The sequence below is a fragment of the Microtus pennsylvanicus genome, chromosome 18 (assembly GCF_037038515.1).
Source record: "Microtus pennsylvanicus isolate mMicPen1 chromosome 18, mMicPen1.hap1, whole genome shotgun sequence".
NCBI lineage: Eukaryota > Metazoa > Chordata > Mammalia > Rodentia > Cricetidae > Microtus > Microtus pennsylvanicus.
In genome coordinates, this window is record NC_134596.1 from 40,427,313 (window position 1) to 40,452,014 (window position 24,702).

The 24,702-nt window shown below is 43.5% G+C and overlaps 2 protein-coding genes across 2 annotated transcripts in view; one reads left to right on the forward strand and one right to left on the reverse strand.

The window, feature by feature from the left end:
* The window catches only part of Rsf1 (remodeling and spacing factor 1), a 112,821-nt gene that overhangs the window by 10,426 nt on the left and 77,693 nt on the right, over positions 1 to 24,702 (forward strand). The gene's annotated exons all lie outside the window — the stretch shown is intronic.
* Positions 16,857 to 17,977, reverse strand: LOC142837637 (high mobility group nucleosome-binding domain-containing protein 5-like). Its single transcript, XM_075952824.1, has one exon. It carries the CDS (start codon positions 17,960 to 17,962, stop codon positions 17,126 to 17,128), a length of 837 nt encoding a protein of 278 aa, XP_075808939.1. The 5' UTR covers positions 17,963 to 17,977; the 3' UTR covers positions 16,857 to 17,125.

Genomic DNA, 24,702 nt, shown 5'->3' on the forward strand with positions numbered 1-24,702 from the left:
CCAAACCATAAACAGGCATATTAACACAATAAAAAATATGCATTAGGGGGCTGGAGAGATGGCTCAGTGGTTAAGAGCACTGGCTGCTCTTCAGAGGACCTGAGTTCAATTCCCAGTACCCACATGGTAGCTCACAATCATCTGTAATGAGATCTGGCACCCTCTTCTGGCGTGCGGGCATACATGGAGACAGAACACTGTATGCATAATAAAGAAATATATCTTTAAAAAAATATGCATTAGGAAAGCCTCTGTTCTGTTCAGGGGACCTTTCCCATCTTTCCCATATGAGAACACGGGATGGAAGTGCTCCAAGTAGAAGCAGCAGTGAACTGACGGCAGGAAAGGAGAGGATGAGGGCAGACCTTGACACAGGCCTCCAGCAGCAGGCTAGCTTTCAGCCTTTCTACTGCACAGAGCTGACTTGAATTGTAAAATTAAGAAAACATTCAGAAGCCAAGATGTGGGTGGCATACACTCAGGAGGCAGAGGCAGGAAGGTCAGGGATTCAAGGCCAGCTTTGGCTGCAGAGTGAGTTTGCGTTCAGTCTGAGCTGTATGAGACCTTGCTTGAAAAAATTAGAAACAAAAACAAACATTGAGAGTGAAGGTTGAATCTGTATTCATTGTAGATCCCAAGCCTTTTTTTGTTCTTGTTTATCTTTGCAATTTTCCCAAAAATGAATTATAATTCTCTCACTTGCTTTTTTATATTTTTTGCATTTTATTTTTATAATAATCATACATTTCTTTGTTGATCACCAAAGCTTAATAACAGTGGTTTTCTGAAGAGGCTTCCCAAAAGGGAACTTGAGCTGTGCCTATACGTTTTTAATCACAAATTTCCCATTGCAGTAAATGTTACCATCACCTACTCTTAACTACCAATATCAGAAGCCAAGGGCCAAGGCCAGATATCAGCTGGGATGCTTTGTTGTTTATTGTCAATGCTTGTTGAGTCTGCTGTCCTTGTCCCCTTTGTGGGCAGCCACACTCTTCTGTAACCCAAGTCCCTGAAGGCGTGAAAAGTTCTTCCGTGTGCTTCTGCCTTTTCTTCCTCTCCGCTCTAGAGCTGACAGCCCTCTCCAGCCTTGTTTCCTCGTCCACTCACTGCACACGGAGCTGGTCAGGTCTGCTCTGGGAGCATCCAGTGCTCCCCTGTCTCCTCGGGATTATCAGTTCCCTCTGTAGGTGATCAGAGTCCTCATTGTACTTTTTCTCCTAGTCTAGCTGGAGAGGCTAAGCTCCTTGACGGGGTGGGGGGTGGGGGGACTTCTTGTTTATCATCTTAACCCTGTGACTGATGAGGAATAGTGTTTAATAAATGTTTATGGTGTGAAAGCTTTCCAGTTTTTCTAGGGCCATATTCTACTCTAAAACTTCTTTTTAGATCTAACTCTAATATAAATTCTAAACTATTCACTAAACACTTGTATTCCTAGCATACAAGAAAGGAATTCTTTCTATTGACAGGTGAAAGTAATTGACTTGTTGGTTAATGATACCACGTCCATCGAGCAGTTTTGTGTCTTACTTCATTAGGTATGATATTGTGATTAGTGCGTGTAATTGGCAATGAAAACATACTCTGCAGTGGTTTAGTGGACTCCGTCTGTGGCAGAATCTGGTCCGTCATCTGTTTTTGTAAATAAAGCTTTATTACTGTACCGGCCTGTTTGTTTGTTCGCGTTGTCTGTGTCTGCTTTCAGATCGCTGTGGCAGAACTGAGTGCTTGTCCCAGATGTAGAGCCTGAAAAACAAAGTGTTTACTGTCTGGACCCTTCCCAGGAAAACAGTTCTTGATTTTCTATTTCAGTATGAAGAAAGGAATGTATAAGAGTATTTATTTCTGTTGGTTAATACATACTTAGAATCAATATAATACAAACTAAATGCCTAGGTTCTGTGAGTGAAAATATCAGAATATCAGCATGTTTCCTTAATGCTAGTTTAAATTTATACTCAGTTATTGGTCTGAAGCTTTTCTGTTAACAAGGTGAGACCTTTTGCTCGGAGATAGCTGCGGCTACTTCTGTACTTGTGCATAATTGTCGTAATGCAATGCTGGATGGCAGCCAAGTGGCCCAGTAACTGTCAGTAAGGGAGCAGATTTGTAGTCTTGCCATTATAAACTGGCCTCCAGGTCTCATCCAAGACTGGAGATCTGGTCTGGAAGCATGCTTTTCATGTCTCGGGGAGGTTTATGTTAACTGTTGCTGTTCTCTTAGGTGAGAAAGGGTATTGAGAGTAAACCCTAAAACTGCTGTGTAGAAGAAGAAAGTTATGTAGAATGGGCTTTATTTGATTTTCGTCAATGTGAGGCTACTGCTGTGTAGAATACTAGACATGGAGTAGTAAAGGCTACTTAGGGCCACTTGAGAAACTGTTATTGATTCTGTCCTAATGCCAAGCCGAAGCTTGTTTAACTAGTTAGTGTATGGTGGTGCCAGCCTGAAATCTCAGCACTTGGGAGGCAGAGATATAGAAGATTGCCACAAATCCCAGCCTGGTCTACTTAGCATGTTCCAGGCCACACCCCATCTTGAAAAAAACGAAAACAATTCATTTAACAGCTCTTAAAGAGAATGAAACTCAAACAGCTTTTGTTTGCTTGGTTGCTATTCATTTTAATTAATTTTTATTTATGTGTGGTGGTGTTTTGCCTGTGTGTATGTCTTTGTGAGGGTGTCAGATCCCCTGGACCTGGAGTTACAGACAGTTGTGAGCTGCCATGTGGGTACTGAGAATTGAACCTGGGTCCTCTGGAAGACCAGCCAGTGCTCTTTTTTTTTTTTTTTTTTTTTTTTTTTGGTTTTTCGAGACAGGGTTTCTCTGTGGTTTTGGAGCCTGTCCTGGAACTAGCTCTTGTAGACCAGGCTGGGCTCGAACTCACAGAGATCCGCCTGCCTCTGCCTCCCAAGTGCTGGGATTAAAGGTGTGCGCCACCACCGCCCGGCCAGCCAGTGCTCTTAACTGCTGATCCATCTCCCCAGTCCTTGTTTGCTTAATTTTTAAAGACAGTCTCACTGTGCAGATGTGACTGGCCTAGAATTTGTTATGTAGATCTGGCTGGCCTTAAATTCAGCTGACTCTGTCTTCAGAGTCAGGGATTAAAAGGGCCTCAGTTTTCAAACATTTTAACAATGTTAATTTGATAGTTTCGTATAGTTTTCTGTCTGCATGCGTGCCTGCTCACCAGAAGAGGGCATCAGATCTTACAGATGATTGTGAGCCGCCATGTGGTCGTTGGGGACTTTGGAAGAATAGCCAGTGCTCTTAACCTTTGAGCCATCTCTCCAGCCCCAAAGGCCTTACTTTCCATAACTAAATAATTATGCTTCTAGGGGAGCAGAAAACGTTTTATGTGTAGTAAAAGCACTGTGGTTCACCACATGCAGTAGTCTTGAATTTGAGCCCAGGTGTTCCAGGCTGTGTTTCTTGGGTTTGTGGCCTGAGGCATCTACTGGGGAAGTAGCATGGGATGAGGATTGCCAAAAACATCTCAGATTCATGACACTGCTTCATTTTTGAACTAAGTTTTGGTCATTGGGTGTTCAGAAGTATTTCACTGCCTCCACATTCAGTCCCATGACCCCATGTGGGTCCTGAGTTCCAGTTTAAGAAGCTGGGGCTTGTTGAGGGAAGGCATACTAGTTAGTGGCTTGCTAATGTATGGGGTGGAGCACTTGGTCATTAGTGTGTTCTACAGCGAGAGTGGAGAGACTTGGCTGTGAAGCCTTGGCCTTTGCTAAGTTGAGTTATCTCAGAGAATTAGGTTTGATACTTTATTCCTTCTGTGCTGGATAACCTCAGTTGGCTTTACAAATGCAACTGTAACTTCCTCCATGCTTGGATGTTAACAGTCTTCCAGGAAAGAAATGGCAGACTGGGCTTTTCCAGCTGTGACCTTCCTTGCGGTTTGGAATATAATAAGACTGTAACACATTGGAAAACTGTGGCTGGGGACTGGAGAAATGGTTCAGCTGTTAAGAGCACTGGCTGATCTTCCTGAGGTCCTGAGTTCAATTCCCAGCAACCATCCATATGGCTTACAGCCATCGATAATGAGATCTTGCCCCCCCCTGGTGCCCTCTTCAGGCCCTCTTCTGGCCTGAAGGCATAAATGCAGGCAGAAAACTACATAAATAAATAATTTTTTGTTTTTTGTTTTGTTTTTTGAGACAGGATTTCTCTGTGTAGCACTGGATGTCCTGGAACTAGCTCTTGTAGACCAGGCTGCCTTGAACTCATAGATATCCGCCTGCCTCTGTCTCCCAAGTGCTGGGATTAAAGGCGTGCGCCACCACCGCCCGGCAATGTCTTTATGTTTTGTTTTGTTTTTGTTTTTTGTTTTTTTGTTTTGTTTTTCGAGACAGGGTTTCTCTGTGGCTTAGGAGCCTGTCCTGGGACTAGCTCTTGTAGACCAGGCTGGTCTCGAACTCACAGAGATCCACCTGCCTCTGCCTCCTGAGTGCTGGGATTAAAGGCTTGTGCCACCACCGCCCGGCTTCGGCAATGTCTTTTTAAAAAAAACCTGACAAATCAACTAATAAAGGCTGTTGGCTTATTGTGGAGCTGGAGATGGAAGTCAGGGCCTGGTGCCTGTGAGGTGAACTTCCCCAGTGAGCTACATCCCCACCAGTGTGGGTTCCTCTTTATTCCCATTACAGAGTGCTGAGCACCGTAAGGAGTTAGGTGGAGCGGCCCTGACTTTGTCTGGGCTCTGGAGTCAGACATTCTGTAACTTTTCTAATGCAAGCCAAATTTTTTGAATCTATAGATTGCTTTTGGTAGAATTGCCCTTTTTACTATGTTGATCCTCCCAATCCAAGAGCAAGGGAGATCCTTCCATTTTCTGGTGTCCTCTTCAATTTCTTTCTTCAAAGACTTGAAGTTCTTGTCAAATAGATCTTTCACTTCCTTGGTCAGAGTTACCCCAAGATATTTTATGCTATTTGTGGCTATCGTGAAAGGTGATGCTTCTCTGATTTCCCTCTCTGCTTCCTTATCCTTAGTGTATAGGAAGGCAACTGATTTTTTTGGAGTTGATCTTGTATCCTGCCACATTACCAAAGGTGTTTATTAGCTGTAGGAGTTCTTTGGTAGAATTTTTGGGGTCGTTTATGTATACTATCATATCATCTGCAAATAACGAAAGCTTAACTTCTTCCTTTCTAATACAAACCCCGTTGATCCCCTATGTTGTCTTATTGCTATTGCTGGAACTTCAAGCACTATATTGAAGAGGTATGGAGAGAGTGGACAGCTTTGTCGTGTTCCTGATTTTAGTGGGATGGCTTTGAGTTTTTCTCCGTTTAATTTAATGTTAGCTGTCGGCTTGCTGTAAATAGCTTTTATTATATTTAGGTATGACCCTTGTATCCCTAGTCTCTCCAAGACCTTTATCATAAAGGGGCGTTGAATTTTGTCGAATACTTTTTCAGCATCTAATGAAATGATCATACGGTTTTTTCTTTCAGTTTATTTATATGTTGGATTACATTGATAGATTTGCGTATGTTGAGCCAGCCCTGCATCTCTTGGATGAAGCCTACTTGATCATAATGGATAATTTTTCTAATGTGTTCTTGGATTCGGTTTGCCAGTATTTTATTGAGAATTTTTGCGTCGATGTTCATGAGTGATATAGGCCTGTAATTTGCAAGCCAAATTTTTATCTTACAAATGTTGGTTGTGGCTGGGTGGTGGCGCACGCCTTTAATCCCAGCACTCAGGAGACAGAGGCAGGCAGACCTCTGTGAGTTTGAGGCCAGCCTGGTTTACAGAGTGATTTCCAGGATAGGCTCCAAAGCTACAGAGAAACCCTGTCTCGAAAAACCAAATAAACAAACCCAAATGTTGATTTTAATCAGCTGGTTTATCTTTTCTGGTTTTTTAATCTACTCATAGTGTGGTTGGATTTGTCATGATAAGTGTACCTTACCGCATTCCTATCTTCTCATATTTTGGATCTTTTCATCCATCCTTATTATTGCCGTATTCACCTGTCATGTGGAGATGCCCAGGGCCTCTGCCCTGCGGATGGATGTGACGTCACTGAGGCCCCCCTCCACCTTTCATTCTGAATCCCTGTGCTTTTCTGCTTGTGTGGGTGGGTAGAGCACATGGGACAGCTTGTGGGACTGGGTTCTTGGCTGCCACTTTTGGGGATCAGGGGATCAAACTGGGGTTATCAGGTGTTGTAGAATATTATTTTAAGGTATGTTACTTTTGTTTATGCTCTGGAACCTTTGTTTAATGATGCAAAGATGTGTTTGATTTCATAAAATTCTGTGGTCAGGAGGTTGAGTCAGCAACTAGCTGACTGGAAGTTGTAGGGAGGAGCCAGGGGAGAAGGGTTTTTAAGGAGGGGCAAGGAATCGCAGGAGACACTTCTTGGGAGACAGGAGGAGGTGAGCTAGGTGAGCTGCTTGCTATTCAACCTCCCCAGGGAGCAGAATTCTACCTCAGCCTTTGAATCTTGAGTTCTCTAGAGGGACAGAGGCGCAGATAAACTCCGGTCGTAGCTTTGAAAGAGGCAGTGCCTGAGGAAAGAGAATCTCCTTGGGCTGTGGCCTTTGCGGCTGCAGAGCTGCAGTCACTGACTGGGATAGCAGTAGCTTAAAGGGCAGAAACAGTGAAAGAAAAGAGCCATCCGCCTGTATGAAGTCACCCTCTCCTTTTGTAGATCTGTGTACTGTGCATGTAGTGCCTGTGGAGACCAGAAGAGGGTGTTGGGTCTGCCAGAACGCTGGTTGTGTGCTGCCATGTGGACATACGGATGCTGGAGAATTGAATCCAGATTCTCTGGAAGAATAGCCAGTGCTCTTAATCAATGAACCATCTCTTCGGCCTCTTATGTTTTTTAAGTTTGTGTGTGTGTGTGTTGGTGTGATGTGGTGCACATTGAGGAAGGCATTGAGTGGCTTCTTCTTTCTGTTTCCACTTTGATGGAGGAAGGTCATTGGTTAAATAAAAAGAAACTGCTTGGCCCTCATTGGTTAGAAGATAGATGGGAGGAGTAAACAGAACAGAATGCTGGGAGGAAGAGGAAGTGAGCTCAGATTCCACAGGTCTCCTCTCGGGAGCAGACGCCTCAGAGAGACGCCATGCTCCCAGTTCCCAGGAAGACGCACGCGATGAAGCTCTGACCCAGGATGGACATAGGCTAGAATCTTCCCCGTACGCGCACCTAGGGGCGCTACACAGATGAATAGAAATGGGCTAAATTAATACGTGAGAATTAGCCTAGAAGAGGCTAGATAGAAATGGGCCAAGCAGTGATTAAAAGAATACAGTGTCCGTGTAATTATTTCAGGGCATAAGCTAGCCAGGCAGCCGGGGTGCTGGGGACACAGCCCCGCCGCCCTTATTACTACAAATGGCGCCTGACGTGATGGACTAAACCCACTTAAAAAACCTGAGAAGGCTTAAAAATAAGGCAGAGAGAGTTTAACACAGATTTTTGCTGTTTGTTGGTGGTGTGCTGTAGAGAGATTTCCTGATTCGGGAACAGCAGCAGAAAAAACGCTGTGTCATTTTAAAGCGCAGCTTCCTGGAGCTGTGCCGCCAGTGCAAACTCTGGCTTTATGTTTGTGTTCCCGCTTGGGATCGGAAGGAGAGTGCTCTGAGACCGTGCTGATGGCTCAGAGCTCCCCGCCTGCACCTGGGCAGACTGCTGAATCAGGCTTAGGCAGGCGGAAGAGCATGGTGGATTCCTGCCGCCATACAGAGACTGTTTTCAGACTGCGCAGTGCTCTGTGTGTCAGATTTGGATGTAACTTGGATGAAAAGAATTTCTGTGCTGCACGTTCAGACTCAGAATTAAAGTGCTGAGTGCTGCTCCTACCTGGCGGCCCCAGAGCTAGCACAAAATGGTACATCCGACATTTTGAAATTTTCCTGACTCAGCAGCAGGAAAAAACCTGTGTTGTTTTAAAATGCCGCTTTCTGGGCCATCCTGCCAGGGCAAACTCTTGACTGTTTGAGGCAGGAGGGCCAGCTACAGAGAGAAGACTTGTGTGTTGTCTGTGGACATAATGCTTGCAACTTACTTGCTGGCAGGAACCTTGAAATGCCATAGAGTTGTGGCAGTAAACATGGCTACAACCAGTACCTCAGCCATGAGGCTGGAAAGCTAAGGAATGGACTGGATCTAGCTGGCAAAGCCACGGCTTTAATCCTACTGACATTGCTTGCTAAATTAAGGACTCGTGTGGTTAAAAAAGAGACATACACAGTAAAAGAAAGATTCAAAGACAAAGAAAATTTCTAAATGGTTTAAAGTGTGTTAAAAATATATGCAGACTAAAAGTTGAAGTTCTTAAAGAAAAAAAAAAAAGGAAGAGAGTTGTTGTGTGTGGTAGTACACACCTTTAATCCCAACACTTGAAAGGCAGAGGGAGATTGACCTCTGTGACTTCAAGGTGTGGTAGCACACGCCTTTAATCCCAGTGCCTAGAAGGCAGAGACAAAGGGTTCTCTGTGAGTTCAAGGTGTCATAGTGTACACCTTTAATCCCAATGCCTGGGAGGCAGAGACAGGCAGATCTCAGAGTTCAAAGACAGCCTGGTCTACAGAGTTATTCCAGGTCAAAGATATACGTTCAAAAAGCAAAAAGTTAACCTAGGAATGTCACAGCTTAGATTCTTAAGCGCCTAGTGATTTAAAGGCGCAAATTAAAAGTGCTCCTGGATAGTAAAAAATTGCAGATTCACAATAGGACAGATTCAGACCACTAAATGAGTCACACTGTTGGATGAATGTATGTAGGCTTGGGAGAGAGAAGAAAAAGAATATAGAGAATAAAGTTAATGGTTAAAAAAAAAAAGGTAGCCGGGGGATGGTGGCGCACGCCTTTAATCCCAGCACTCGGGAGGCAGAGGCAGGCAGATCTCTGTGAGTTCGAGACCAGCCTGGTCTACAGAGCTAATTCCAGGACAGGCTCCAAAGCCACAGAGAAACCCTGTCTTGAAAAACAAAAACAAAAACAAACAAACAAAAAAAGGTAAAGTCTTTAAAGAGACAGAGTACAGATAGTTAAGAGATTAAAAGAAATAAAGAAAAATAAGCCATGTAAAAATGGAAAATTCATAGAGAGTCTGGATTATGTACATTGTGTGTTCTTTAAAATTTTTGACTGTGAAGGAGCTAAGTACAGAGAGACATTTCATTATATGGGCTGCCAAGTGGAACCAGAACGGATATCATGAGGGTATGATTTCAGAATTTGGGTCTAAGGATATGATGCTTTGGAGAGGGTCTTCTTTTGTTTTCACAGAGGACCAGACCCTGTGGATTGCATCTATCCCGATATGGTATGATAGACCACGACCTCCCGAAAGGTTCCTGTGAACACCCTCAAAAAATTACTTCACTCAACTGCCAACTGAGATAAACCTGGCACACAGGTTACACCCTAAATGATCTGACTAACAGCGCCCCCATTCAGCAGGAAGCAGTTTGGAGAGAAAAAACTGCGCCCATGTTCCCAAATATGGTTTATAAATGTTCTTTTACTTTTAAAAGGGGACATGATATAGACATGAATAATTTGCATTAGTATAGATTTTGCTTTATTGATAGAGATTTAAGGTCAATTTTGTTATATGTATATGTATTTCTGATCTTTAATAAGGTATTGTGATTGTGTAGTTCATTTAAAAATGTAATGTATATAGGTAGTTAATAGATAATCATAATAGTCAAGTTTGTAGTCATGTTGATATTTTCTAGATGTGTGTAGATATATTTTAGATAGGCATTCTTCATATTTTTCAAAGATTATAGGATATGGCATTTTAAATGTTTTAATAACTTAGGACTTTTCATGACAATGAGACACTCTGCTCCTGGCAGCACCAATCTACTTCAAGAGGAAGATGGGCATTGAAGAGGATCCTTATGGAGTTTGACAGCCATTTGGGCAAGAAACTGCTCTTGCCTGGACTATTGCATAAACTGGACACAGAGAACCCACAGAGAGAGGACTACTGAACTTGCCTAAGGTGAGATGATATTTCGGCGTTCCTGATTCATGAAAGAGTCTGCGAGACATTCTGCAGGACACAACAGATAGTGACTGAACTGACTTTGAATTTTCCTGCTTTATGGAAATGTCTGCTGGATACCATGGGCCTGAAGGCTGACGATGGATGCCCCAACAGTACAGAGGAACTTTGGGTGACTGTCCAGGCAGCGAGATGTCTCTGTCATTTCTAGAGTTTTAAAAGTTGCTTTTTTCTTGTTTGCTTAGGTAGTATTGTATCTTTCTGGAGTCTTTGATGGAGTTAAGAATAGTTAGTTATAGTTATAGTTTTCCTTAGTTATGATAAAGATGATTGTAACTTTTACTTGATAACTGTTTCGTTATATGTAATTTTCCTATGTTAAAGTTAAAGCCTTTTTTTTGTTGTTGTTTAAACCAAAAAGGGGAAATGATGGAGGAAGGTCATTGGTTAAATAAAAAGAAACTGCTTGGCCCTCATTGGTTAGACGATAGGTGGGAGGAGTAAACAGAACAGAATGCTGGGAGGAAGAGGAAGTGAGCTCAGACTCCACAGCTCTCCTCTCGGGAGCAGACGCCTCCGAGAGACGCCATGCTCCCAGCTCCCAGGCAGACGCACGCGATGAAGCTCTGACCCAGGATGGACATAGGCTAGAATCTTCCCGGTAAGTGCACCTAGGGGCGCTACACAGATGAATAGAAATGGGCTAAATTAATATGTGAGAATTAGCCTAGAAGAGGCTAGATAGAAATGGGCCAAGCAGTGATTAAAAGAATACAGTGTCCGTGTAATTATTTCGGGGCATAAGCTAGCCAGGCAGCCGGGGTGCTGGGGACACAGCCCCGCCGCCCTTATTACTACACCACTTTTATTTACTTACTTTTTGAGATAACCTTACACTGCTGTTTCCATTAGTTGGCTTACTGGGACTCCTAGGATCCATTTGTCCCTGCATGTTCAGTGTGGAGGTTACGAGCACTTCTAACCATGGCTAGTTTTGTAGATAAATCTGTCATTTGGTGGTGCATGAGAATCCTGTAAGCAAGGAAATTATAAGCATAAAGAATAATGTGCCAGGCGTTGGTGATGCGTGCCTTTAATCCCAGCACTTGAGAGAGGCAGGCCGATCTCTGTGAGTTCAAGTCCAGCCTAGTCTACAAGAGCTAGTCCAGAATAGGTTCCAAAGCTACAGAGAAACCCTGTCTCGACCTCCTGTCCCCCCAAAAGAATAATGTTAGACCCGTGAAAGCATTGTGTTATACTCTGACACCAAGAACAGAGATCCAAATTATGTCTAGCATTATAAGCTACCTTATCACATTAATCAGAAAAAATCTAGAGAATAGCTTGAAAAGAAGCCCATATGATTAGTAGTTGTGGTTTGAAAGAAAATGGCCTCATAGGGACTATTAGGAAGTGTAGTCTTGGAGGAACTGTGTCACTGTGGATGGACGTGGGCTTGGAGGTCTCATATATGCTCAAGCTACACCCAGTGACTCAGACCACTTCCTGTCGCCTGTGAGTCAAGATGTAAGAACTCTCAGCTTCCTTTCCAGTACCATGTCTGCCTGCACGCTACCATGTCCCACCCTGATGGTAGTGGACTGAAAATCTGAACTGTAAGACACAAGTAAATCCCTTCCTGTATAAGCTGGGCAGTGGTGGCTTACACCCTTAATCCCTGCACTGGGTAGGCAGAGACAGGTGGATCTCTGTGAGTTCGAGGCCAGCCTGGTCTACAAGAGCTAGTTCCAGGATATATAGGACTGCTACACAGACAAGAAACCCTGTCTTGGGAACAAAGAAATGTTTTTCTTTATAAGAGTTGCCGTGGTCATGGTGTCTCTTCACAGCAAAAGAAACTCGAAAACAGGAGTTCCAACATCTTGTAGAATGGAAACCCATATTTGACTTTAATAAGAATATAAATGTTGCCGGGTGGTGGTGGCGCACACCTTTATTCCCAACACTCGGGAGGCAGAGACATGTGGGTGTTGGTATACAAAAGAGTTCCACCTGGGGCTGGAGAGATGGCTCAGCAGTTAAGAGCACTGCCTACTCTTCCAAAGGTCCTGAGTTCAATTCCCAGCAACCACGTGGTGGCTCACAACCATCTGTAATGATCTGGTGCCCTCTTCTGGCCTGCAGGTATACATGCAGACAGAATACTGTACACATAATCAATCAATCAATCAATCAATCAATCAATTTTTTTTTAAAGAGTTCCACCATAGCCCAGAATGGAGTATAACAAAGGTTTATTTATCTGGGTATAAACTCACAGAAATAGTAGCGATCTGCAGTCCTCTGCATGTGCTCGAACTCGAACTGAATCTCCAGCAGCCAAGAGACCTGTGCACACTTTTTGTCTGCATTTACAGTACATGAGTCCATGCCAAAGTGGGCCAGTATCTTAAAGGCTATTGGCTGAAGGAGTTCCCACGGCAAGTGGGTCTGTGTGGGTGTGAGACCAACTTGGTCTACAGAGTTCCAGGACAGCTGCAAAGCTACAGAGAAACCCTGTCTTGGGAAAAATAAAATGAAAAAGAACATAAAAGTTATGTCCTGTACAAATAGGAAGTGACTTAAGTCCCGAAGAAAACTTAAATGCAGTTCCTTCTTCAGGTGCGTGAGTGAGTCTGCTGTGGTCCCAAGGTTCAGTCACAAACACAGAGCCAAGTAAGCAGAGTGACTTCTCCCTTGGCCCCAGGTATGCAGACCTGACTTCTATCTCCTTTTACCCGGTCGCTGGAGCTTTACTCTCTTTCTGGTGACTTCCAGATCTTTTCTCTCTGCCATTGTCCTCGATGGCCTAGGGAGGAGTCAGAGAGGATCCTTCATGTTTCCGTGGATCCAGCTCCCCCTTTCCAGGTTTCTTCTGGAGAAGTGAAAATTGGGGAGGTTAATGCTTCTTCTGCAGCAAAGCCAGGGAGGTCAGAGTGTGCGTGTGAGTGCGCGTCTGTTGCTGGTAGTGATCCTATAACAGAAGCAGAATCTGAACCGGTGTTGAAGGGTTCATGAACTAACTGTAATAGATGTTGCACCTGTGGAGCTGAAGAAAGAGAGAGTGTTAATAGAGTGATGACTGTCTGAACCACTAATCCCTCCTGTACCGTTAGATGAGCCGTCAGTAAAATACGTATGTATTCATGGAATGGGAGAAGGTTGGACAACTTTGGTAATCACAAATTCAGTTTATATGAGGACATCCTACAGTTTACCAGCCGGATAATGATTTCCTCTCCTTCCATACTGATCTACAAATGAAATTTGAAAATCCATAGAGTTCTGTAACACCCTTAAACCGATTGCTAGTTAAGGGTAAGTAGTACAGCAAGGCTCAAACCCATATAATTGTTGACATATAATTGTCCTCCCCTGACTTACTAATTGAGCAAGGAGGGTAAGGCAAGCAGTTAGTAGTTGATGGCCCTTGTGCTGAATTCCCTGTGGGAGGCAGTTATGGCAGGGAGAGATCCACATGGCACACAAAGGCCTGCTAGACTGGATTCAGATAGCTGTAGTTTCCTCTCTGGTGTCCCGACTGTCCAATGCCATCTCTCCTCCTAGAGTTCTAAGTAGATTGCTTAGTGTATAATTAGGTAAACATTTTGATTTTGCTGAAATTGTACTGGAAATACCAAGCCCAGCTCATGAGTCCAGGGAGGAATTGGGAAATGAAATCTGTTTCTCTATGGAGCCCTAGCTTGCCTAGGTTGCGTGTAAAGTTCGCTTTTTTGTAGGCTCTCCTCTCAGTCCTCATCAAAAAGTGGAGAGAATTCAAGATTAGATTGATTATCAAATTCCTCACCCCATGCTTCAGGGTCATTTTCAGGCAATGGAGGAAACTGTCCAAAAGAGGCCCCAGTCAGGGAGCGGAGGAAACGTCATCAGCATAGTTATGGAGAAAAATATCTCTCTCTCTCTCTCTCTCTCTCTCTCTCTCTCTCTCTCTCTCTCTCTCTCTCTCATACTATAAATGATGACTGCCAACAAAAAGTGCATGCTCGCTCGCTCTCCTGGAACGCACTCTGGAACCAGGCTGGCCTTGAACTCACAGAGACCTGCCTCCCTAAGAGGACATCGTAGTTACAGCTTCCTTTGAAGCCCTCCATACCGTTCCAGTTCTGAGTCCCTTCTTCCATTCCTAAAGACGACACTGAGATTGCTGGAGTGGTTCCCGCATGCGCGCTGACACTGTTGTGTGGTTCTCATGTACCCACACTGAGCATGTACTTGCACGTCCTCGGACCCTGCTTTAACTCCGCACTGCACCCCCTCTTCCCGCAGTGCTCTTCACTGGCCTCAACATTACTGTTTAGATAAAACCACTTTGGTCCGTGCTGTGTCAGCCACTGGTTTCTCTTTACAGTGTGACAACAGTGTGGCTCTTTAAAATGTTCAGCTACCTGTGTGTTCTGTTACCCTAGCAGCTGTGCTCCTGGGTGAAGTTGTCAGGGTGGAAGAAGACGTGGTATGCCCAGCTGCTCTTCAGAGTATTTTATGATTCATACACCGCCAGTTACGTGAGAGTTTTCCTTTATCCATGGAACCAGTGTTTGTGTTTTCAAACTTTAAAGCTTTTGCTAATGTGGTTGGTATCTATTTTCACATGGTGTCAATTTTAGGAGGCATGTTTTTTCCTGTTTTCAGACATGGTCTTTTGTGAATTGCTTTTTCTTTTTCTTCTTCTTTTTTAATCCCAGCACCTTGGAGTTAGAGGAAAAAATGGAAACAAAACCTGGTACTCTGAGAGAACAGTGAGCATACTCTTAACCACTGCGCTCTCTCCAGCCTCTCATATCGTTTTGTTTTGAGACAGGGTCTCACTATGTGAATGGCTGGCCTGGAGCTTGCTATATAGAGAACTTGGCCTCAAACTTATAAAGAACTCCTTGCCTCTACTTCCAGAGTGCTGGGATTAAAGTCCTGTGCAGGCATGCCTGGTTTGTTTTGGAGTGAGGCATACTTCTCTCTGTAGCTCAGACTGAAGAGACACCATTATACGGGAAAGTATTAACCGGGGCTTGCTTATAGTTTCAGAGGCTTTGTACGTTATCATCATGGCTAAGAGCGTGGTGGCAAATGACTGCGTGATGCTTGAGAAGTAGCTCAGAGCTGCCTCCTGATGCACAGGTGGAGAGAGAGAGACTGGGCCTGGCATGGGCTTTTGAAACCCCCAAGCCCACTCCTAGTGGCCACACCCCTAATCCCTGCAATCCTTTCCAATAGTGTCACACTGTCTGTTGACTAAACCCTTTGGGAGGGGACATTTTATCCAAAGCACCACACTTAGGTTCCATCCCAGCACCACAAAAACGGGGCATGGGACTGGTTCAGAGGTTAAGAGCACTGACTGTTCTTCCAGAGGTCCTGAGTTCAATTCCTAGTAACCACATGGTGGCTCACAACCACCTGTAATGAGATCTGGTGCTGTCTTCTGGCCTGCAGCATACATGCAGACAGAATATGATATACATAATTAATAAATATTTTTTTAAGAAAAACGGGGCATGGTGGTGATGCTACTACCCCGGAACTTGTTCTGTAGACCAAGCTGGCCTTGATCTACAGGTGTTTGCCACCACTGCCTGAAGTTACTTAAATTCTTTATCCTTGTTTGATTATGTCTTTCTATGTTGTGTATACTTCAGCTGTGTGTGTGTATATATATATTATTCATCACATCTGGAGACGCTGTAGGCATATTTTCTTTCAGTAGTTTTCACTGTCTTCTTTGCACATTTCAGATCACTCTATTGAACTTTGCACAGTTTTGTCACACCCACACCAGTAAGATGCTTGATTTTTTTTTTCTCAGAAGACTTTCTCTCCCTGATGCATTTTCACAGTAAGTCTTAAATCCCTTTCAGTAACTTTTTTTTTTAATTTAACCTTTGAAGATAAGAGTCTCATGCAGCTCAGGTTGATTTGACGCTCACTGCAAAGCTGAAGATGACCTCAGCATCTGGTCCTGTTTCCTCTACCTCCTTCCTCTTCCCAGAGGAGCAGGGTTAGATTCCCAGCACCCCCATGGGGACTCACAGCTGTCTGTAACTTCTGCTCCAGGAGATCCAGTGCCTTCTTCTGGCTTTCATGGATATCAGGCATGCATGTGATATGCACAGACATACATAAGGGAAAACATTCACGCACGTAAAATTAAAGTAAAATTAAAAAATACTGAGTTGGGGTCTGCCGACATAGAAATCTATTCATGAATAAATTTACTTATTTATTATATGTACAGCATTCCTTCCATGTGTGCCTGCATGTCAGAAGGGGGCGCCAGGTCTTATTATAGATGGCTGTGAGCCACCATGTGGTTGCTGGGAATTGAACTCAGGACCTCTGGAAGAGCAGTCAGTGCTCTTAACCTCTGAGCCATCTTTCCAGCCCCATCAAAATATTCTTAAAAAAATGAACTCAGAAAAATTAAGCTAGAGAGTTTGCTGTGAGCCATGTCTAGTGAGGAGCGTCTTCACAGGTAAGGATAGAATCAGGCGGTGACCTGGCCCTGATGACCGCTGAGGAAATGGTAGACTCTGCAGTTTATGTTTGTAGATGTTTTATTATGATAAATCCAGGAAAACTTTGTACATACACATATGATCAAAACTGCCCTCCTGAAACAAACGTTCAGATTTCTCCAAAAACAAAATTAAGATGTTATATTCTTTCCAAGCTACTAATACAGTTATATTTGGTAATGGCAATTCTAACTCTTAACATTAGCTGAAAAGAGTTGACCTTCTTTATAAAAGCAACCTAGAGAGCTACAGTAAAGTTGTACAAACTCTTTCTTTTGGAATTCTCCTAGTCTGCAAAATTATCATGTATAAGAATGAAATTGAAATGCTAAGATTTAGTATATAACTTACAGTGAAATTCACAAAGTCACATGTGTACATTTTATATTTTGCACTACTGTAACCACAAAATGTATAAAGGTGTCATGTTAGGTATTTCACAACTAATAACCTGTATGATGATGTTCCAAGATGGAATGATGCTAAAAGAAAAGCACTGCTTATAAAATATCTGGTAAAAGTTTTATCTCTATTAACATTACAACAGGAAGATGCATGTTACCAAATTATGATATCACATAGGGCAGTTTTAGACAATACCCAGAGACGCCTCTTTTTCTCCATCTTGTTTCAGATCTTTGTTTTCAGCTTCTTGTTCGGCCTCCACCTTGCTTTCATCATTTCCTTCACCTGCAGCCTCTTTGTCTTTGCCTCCGTCTTCCCCTCTCTGGCCTTCCTGTTCATCTTCCTCATTTTCCTCTTTGCATTTTCCACCTTCCTCTTCTTTTTCCTCTCTCTGTTCTTTAACCTCTTCCTCGGCTTCCTCTTGTTTGTCATCTTTCTCTTCTTCCGTCTTCCCATCTCCTTGCTCCTCTTTGCTGTCTTCTTTTTCATCACCTCCTTTGCCTCCATCATCTTTGTCCTCTTTTGCATCCTCACTTCCTGCTGCCTCTGGTTTCTCTTCCGGGACTCCTTCCCTGTTTTCGTCTTTCACCTCCTCACCTTTATCTTTGTCCTCTTCTCCATCTTCTGTTTTCTCTATATTTTGGATGTTTTCATCATCTTTTCCTTCTGTTGCCACTCCTTCTTTCTTTTCTCCTCCATCTTCTTCAGCATCTTCATTCATCTCTTTTACTTCCTCCGCTTCCATCTTTTGAATGGGTGCCTCCACAACTTTGGCTTCTCCATTTTCAGCCTTGTCCATGTTGCACGCCTTCTGAACACCTTCGGGCTTGCTTTCAGGAACTGTTACAGCACCTGCATCCTTGTTTTCTTCCACTACAGCATTCGTGTTCTTCATTTTCCTTTGAGTTGATGTTCTTTTAGGTTTCAACTCTGCTGTAAAGGGCACAGGCACAGCAGACAGTCGGGCTGATCTTCTCTTTGGCTCCTGACTCGCAGCACTTGTAGCCTTTCTTTTGGGCATTGTTGCAGCTCTCCAGGAGATCCTTAGGTGGGAAAAATGCCTAGACCAGTCTCCGTAAAGGCGTGCGTCACTGCCTGGCTATAAGAATATGCCTCAGTGGCCCTGTATGCAGTTGAAGATCCTGATTGTACAGCTCCTAGCAACTAAAGTTGCAGCTCAGTGGGACAGAGCAGATGGCACGGGCATAGCCCTGCACAGTCTGCAGTCCTGCGAGAGAGACAAGGGGGAACAGTTTAAAGTATGGAATACAGAATAAATTTTTGTCTAGTAGTAAAAGACAGGAAGGGCATGCTGGGATTTATGCAAAATGTAGGATTGTAGATTTAATTATCAGCAACTGCATTAGATATATTTAGTGTTAGCAAAACTTTTCAGGTCTTGTCGTCAAAGTAGGATGTGTTGAAACTGATTTGCTGTTGTGTGAGTAGCTGCAGACAGTACAAGAGGGACTGAATGCAGTTATGTCTAGAACTCTGTAGATAATAAAATTTGAATTTCCTGTAATTATCATTTGTCATAAACACTTTGCTTTTCCACCAAATCTAACTCTTTAAAAATGTGAAGAGGGCTGGGTGGTATTACATGCCTTTAATACCAGCAGTCGGGAAGCAGGGGCAGGTGGATCTCTGTGAGTTCGAGGCCAGGCTGGTCTACAGAGTGAGTTCTAGGACAGCCAGTGCAGTTACACAGAGAAACCCTGTCTCAAAAATAGAAAATAAATAAACAGTGAAACTGTCTTGAGCTCAAAGACTTTATGAAAAGGGTTAGTTTCTTTTGCCCTGCATGAAGGAATTTACTAACCTTTGGTGTAAACTATTGATTCTCAACTTCCTGATGTTGTGACCCTTTAATACAGTTCCTCATGTTGTGATGACCTCAATCATAAAATTATTTTTTTAAATATTTATTTATTTATTATGAATACAATATTCTGCTTCCATGTGTGCCTGCAGGCCAGAAAAGGGCGCCAGATCTCATTACAAATGGTTGTGAGCAACCATGTGGTTGCTGGGATTTGAACTCAGGAACTTTGGAAGAGCAGGCAATGCTCTTAACCACTGAGCCATCTCTCCAGCCCCATAAAATTATTTTTATTGCTACTTCATTGTTGTAATTTTATTACTGTTGTGAGTCTGATATGTGACCCTTGTTGGGTCGTGACCCACAAGTTGAGAACCACTGATCTAAACATAGTCCAACACCAGCCAGTCCCATATGATATTTAAATTATAACTGAAATCAAATCAAAGATGGAGGTTGTCCGAGTGGATAGGATTGCAAAACCCAAGTACGTGTATTCAACTTTATACAGAAAGATACAAAAAAAAAAAAGATGCACATGCAAGACCCTGGATTCAATCTCTGACACCACAAGAAAGGAAAGGTGCATTGATGTTGGGAAAGGAATATGAAGTGGGAATACCTTCCAATTCCAGAAGTGAGTTCGTCAGGAAGAAAGGATCATTTTCATTGATAGCACAGTCGTTGGGTGTAACTGTTTTAATATTATCTTAAGTTAGACATGGTGACTGTTATTGCCAGTGACATTGATATTTACATAGTACCTTGTCCGGCAAAGTAAAAGAAACAGCAAGGCTACCCTGCTGTTGGTGTATTGTACTGGTGAGCACTGTCCCAGGTGCTGAAGACAGGCCCCTACATTTCATCTCTGGAATTTGTGATGGTCATTCTGGGCTACTAGGAGGGACACTGTCCTGAAAGTGATGTAAAAGAATTACTTCCTAAGGGGCATTAAGTGGCCTAACCCTGAGAGTGAGGTACGGTGCTTAGGATGAACAAAGCCGTGCACGCTAGAGCTAGGATGAGGTCCAGTCACTAAACAAAGCTAGCATCCTTTGCTCTGAGCTCTTGTTACACGAGTCCAAGGAGCACTTTGTTGATGAAGCCATCGGACAGTGACATTGTAGTATCTAGATTATAGAAAGGGGACAGGAAGATGATCTGGGGGACATAAGAAAGGAAGTTCTAACATAGAACTAGCTTTCAAGGAAACTGCAGAAACATGAGACTTCTGAAGGAATTCAAAAAAGAAGCAAAGTTGCAAGGAGGGAACCGAGCTGGTCCACAGCATACTATGCTGCGCTGCAGCCTTAACTACGAGCTGGATTTTGTGAGTCCAGAGTAAATGGACGGGTAAGATAGTGGATGTGTGTTAGAGTGCACCCTGAGAACAAGGCTGCAGGACCGTGTTCCTTGGAAGGGACTTAAGCATGTTAGTCAATGATGCTTATTTATTTACATTTTTGGTGCTCTTGCATGAATTCATTCACTCATAAATAAAAGTAACCTGCAAATTTGTTTTATGCTTTTTTTAAGAGGCCTAGTCTTCGTAAGTTACCCAGAAGAATGTTTTCTTGTACAGAGTGTAAGTTTGAGCTGGTCGTTGTCTTTGTGAACGTGCCCGTGGTGCCCGAGTGCTGCTGGGACGGATGCCCAGCACAGCAGCCATCTTCCTTCCAATGAGGGCAGCTCAGTTTATGTCCATCAGTGAGACGAGCAAGGATGAGTAGGTTAAGTTTGCAACATAACTTATCACATTTATCTGTTGACTGTGTGTGCGCATGTGCACATCACACGCATGGCATCCATGATGCATGTGGAGGTCAGAGACTTTTGCAGTTGGTTTTCTCCTTCCCAGCAATTGAACTCAGGTTGTCAGGGTTGGCAGCAGGTGTATTTACTCAACAGCCTTGTGTAATAAAACTTTAAAAACTTGATTTGTAGACCAGTTTTGAACTCACAAAAATCTGCCTGCCTCTGCCTCCGAGTGCCGAGATTAAAGGCGTGTACCACCACCGCCCAGCTGATTATTTTTCTCTTTAATTATTTTATTATTATTTATTTTACTTTTTTCTTTTCTTTTTCTTTCTTTTCCTTTTGAGACATGGTTTTCTGTGTATCCTGTCCTGTCCTGGAGGAACTTGCTGTCGGCCGTGCTTCCCTCAAACTCAAGAGATCCGCTTGCCTTTCCCTCCTGAGCCCTGGGGTTAAAGGCATGCACCACCCCCACCCAGCTTTCTGTAATTCATTTTATGTATATGAGTGTGCATGTCTATGTATTGTGTTTGAGCCTGGTGCCCATTGAGCTCAGAAGGTGACATTAGATTCCTTGGAACGGGAATTATAGACAGTTATGACTTGCCATGTGGCTGATGGGAAATTCTGGTAGGGAGGACAGAGTCAGCCAGAGCCAGTGAGTTCCTTCTGTGGGCACCTGAGCCCGGAGTTCCGTTTAGTTTGTTTATGTAGAAGTTCTATGGTACTCACTAATTAACTTTTAGGTTGTAATAGTGGTATTATGGTCGTTTTTATTTTATTTTTTTGAGGTAGGATCTGAGGGATGGTTTTGAGGGCTGGGATCACAGATGCGCGGCCCCACACCTAGTGTTCACGCAGTGCTGGGTATTGCTAGTCAGATTCTCCACCAACTGAACCAAATCCCTAGTCCCACGTCCCTATTGTGATTATTTTGAAAGAAGATTGAGCGCCAGTCATGGTAACAAGCTAAAAGAATGCGAGGCCTAGCAGGAGTCAGCGCTTTCCCAGGTGGTCTGAGTTATTGACCATTTCTTTGCTTTTCAGAAAAGGAAAATGATTGGTTAGAAGAGCTCTTTGAAAGAACGTTACACGAGCACGCGACGACGATTTCAATTTCAGTCTCATTATTCTAAAACTCTGCTCCCCAACAACAGCTGGGCAGTAAATAAAGCTTCTTGTAACCCATCACTGTGTCTGAAATGTCCTGACACCTGTGACCAAGATAAAATAACTGTCTTTATAACTCTGAGTCAATCTCTGCTCATAGGTGTAGAAGAAATGTAAATAACAGACTTTGGAAGGATTGAGGACGAGTATGAGCTGCTGTAACTTTCTACCATCCCAAAGGCTAAACAGACGGCTTAGTGGTTAAGAGCACTGGGCTCTTCCAAAGGATCTGGGTTCAATTCCCAACCCCCACGATGCAGCTCACAACTGTCTGTAACTCCAGGTCCAGGGACTCTGACACCCTCACACAGACATACATGCAGGCAAAGCCCCAGTGTATACTAAATTTAAAATTTAAATTAAAAAATCATAATTTAAGCAACAGACTAGGCTTGCAGAAGCAGCAATATTTAGAGTTTATGATATAAAGATGCACAGAAAAACATCAGTGTGAATTGCCTTTGGGTAATTGGGTCAGCTACATAGTCTGGGCTGCTGCCGCTTAGGCTCCATACCTTTGTCCTCTGGCAGGGTCTTTATGACCGTACATCTCAGACCTTTTCTTTCTGCCTTGGAATCTTTCACAGAAAGGGATCCGATAATAATTTGGGCTATTTGGAAAATGTTGTAGTTGACAAGTGAGTACAATTAGAGCTGGGCAGTTTATAGAAAATGATCGTGTGATTTAAGAATATAATTGATACTTTTAGCCAGGCACACGTCTTTAATCCCAGGACTGAAGAGGCAGAAGCAGGCTAATTTCTGTGAATTGGAGGCCAGCCTGGTCTACATAATGAGTTCAGGACAGCCAGAGCCACATGACATAAGAGACCTTTGTGGTTAAGTTTATTAGCTGCAGTGACGGCCCTTAAGCAATGGCGTTTGTGCAGGAGCTGCAGCCTGAAGGAATTCTGTTCCTTGCTATTAAGGTAAACTTCATCTAAATCTAAAGAACTCACGGTTCAAGGTTTGAGGTGGAATTCTGCTACTCAAAGAGGCAGTATAGCAAGTAGCTAACTTCTCCCTTTCCTGATGTCTTCCAAACTACCCAGCATCCTTCTCTCCAATCCCCCCTTAGGAATCCCTGCTGCACGTGGTTCCTCCTTACCACTTCTTGTCATCTACTTGCTGACTCATCCTCCTGCGTGCAGGTTCATTTTATTTAATCAAACACACATTTGAATCGTTAACAAAGGCGGTATGAAAAGATTCAACACACATCAATATTCCCCAACAGACCTTGTCTCAGAAAACCAACGAACCAACCAAACAAAACTGACACTTTCGTGTCTACTAAACTAAATTAAGAACTAATAGAATTAGTGTTGGCAGAGTGGCTCCGCAGGTAAAGAAAGGTACTTGCTGCCAAGCATGGTGACCTGAGTTTGATTCCCATTAGCCACATGGTGGAAGGGACAGGACTGACTCTGGCAAGTGGTCCTCTGACCTTCATACACACTTTTTCATGTGACCCCTCGTGTGTGTGTGTGTGTGTGTGTGTGCGCGCGCGCGCGCGCGCGCACACACACACACTAAATAAATATACTTAAAAAGTTTATAGAATAAGTCAAACTAGAAAGCTTGGTTATGGCTCTGGAGAGGTAGCTCAGCGATTAAGAGCTCCTGCTGCTGCTCCTAGAGAAGGCTGGAGTTCAGTTTTCAGTAACCATGGTGGCTGGCTCTCGGCTGCCTGTAACTCAAGCTCCGGTGACCTCCTTTGGACTCGGTGTACTTACACTCACATGTCCATACTCCAACACAGACACACACAGATCGAAGTCAAAATATAGCTTAGTTCCTCACTTTCATTAGCCACGTGTACAGAACACGCCATCCATCATTCTGTGGTGTTCTCGTGTGTCTGAGTGGATGTCGTGTACAGAACACGCCATCATTCTCTGGTGTTCTCGTGTGTCTCAGTGGATGTCGTGTACAGAACACGCCATCATTCTCTGGTGTTCTCGTGTGTCTGAGTGGATGTCGTGTACAGAACACGCCATCATTCTACAGTGTTCTCGTGTGTCTGAGTGGATGTCGTGTACAGAACACGCCATCATTCTCTGGTGTTCTCGTGTGTCTGAGTGGATGTCGTGTACAGAACACGCCATCATTCTCTGGTGTTCTCGTGTGTCTGAGTGGATGTCGTGTACAGAACACGCCATCATTCTCTGGTGTTCTTGTGTGTCTCAGTGGATGTCGTGTACAGAACACGCCATCATTCTCTGGTGTTCTCGTGTGTCTGAGTGGATGTCCTGTACAGAACACGCCATCATTCTAAGGTGCTCTGTTAAGCAGCTGCTTTAGAGTGTGCAGTACCACATTGCGGCAGTTCTGCTAAGGATAAAGAGAGAGCTAAGCATGGGCTGTCCCGCTAAGCTTTCTATCTCCCAGCCCTTTGGTTTTCCTTGTGAAGTGTTTCCCTGTTTATCTGTTAATATATTCAGTGCCCTTAAAGATCATCACATTTAAGTTCTCTTTGCAACCAAAACTTAAATAAATTTACTTACTATCTTAGTCTGTGTTCTATTGAAGAGGTACCAACCAGAGCAGCTCTATAAAGGAAAACTGAGTTTGGCTTACAGTTCGGAGGTTTAGTCCGTCGTCACGGTGGGATACAGAGACTCGCAGGCAGTTGTGGTGCTGGAGGAGAGGCAGTTGAGAGTTCTAAGTACAAATCCACAGGCAGCAGGAAGAGAGAAACTGGACTTGGAGTGGGTTTTTGAAGACTCAAAGCCCACCCACAGTGAGACACTTCATCCAATTAGACCACTCCTCCTATTCTTTTCACATAGTGCCACTCCCTGTGAGCCTGTGGGGCCATTTTCATTCTAATCACCCTCCATAGTTACTAAAGAATGCGTTGTGAATTTTAATGTAATGTGTCAGGCTGTACTCTTCCACACTGCAGGATCACTTCCATGTGGCTTCCCGTAGAAGAGCCAGCACCCTGATAAATTCAGAACTTATACAGTTAAATCAAAATAAACAAGACTTGTAAACAGAATGAAAACCAT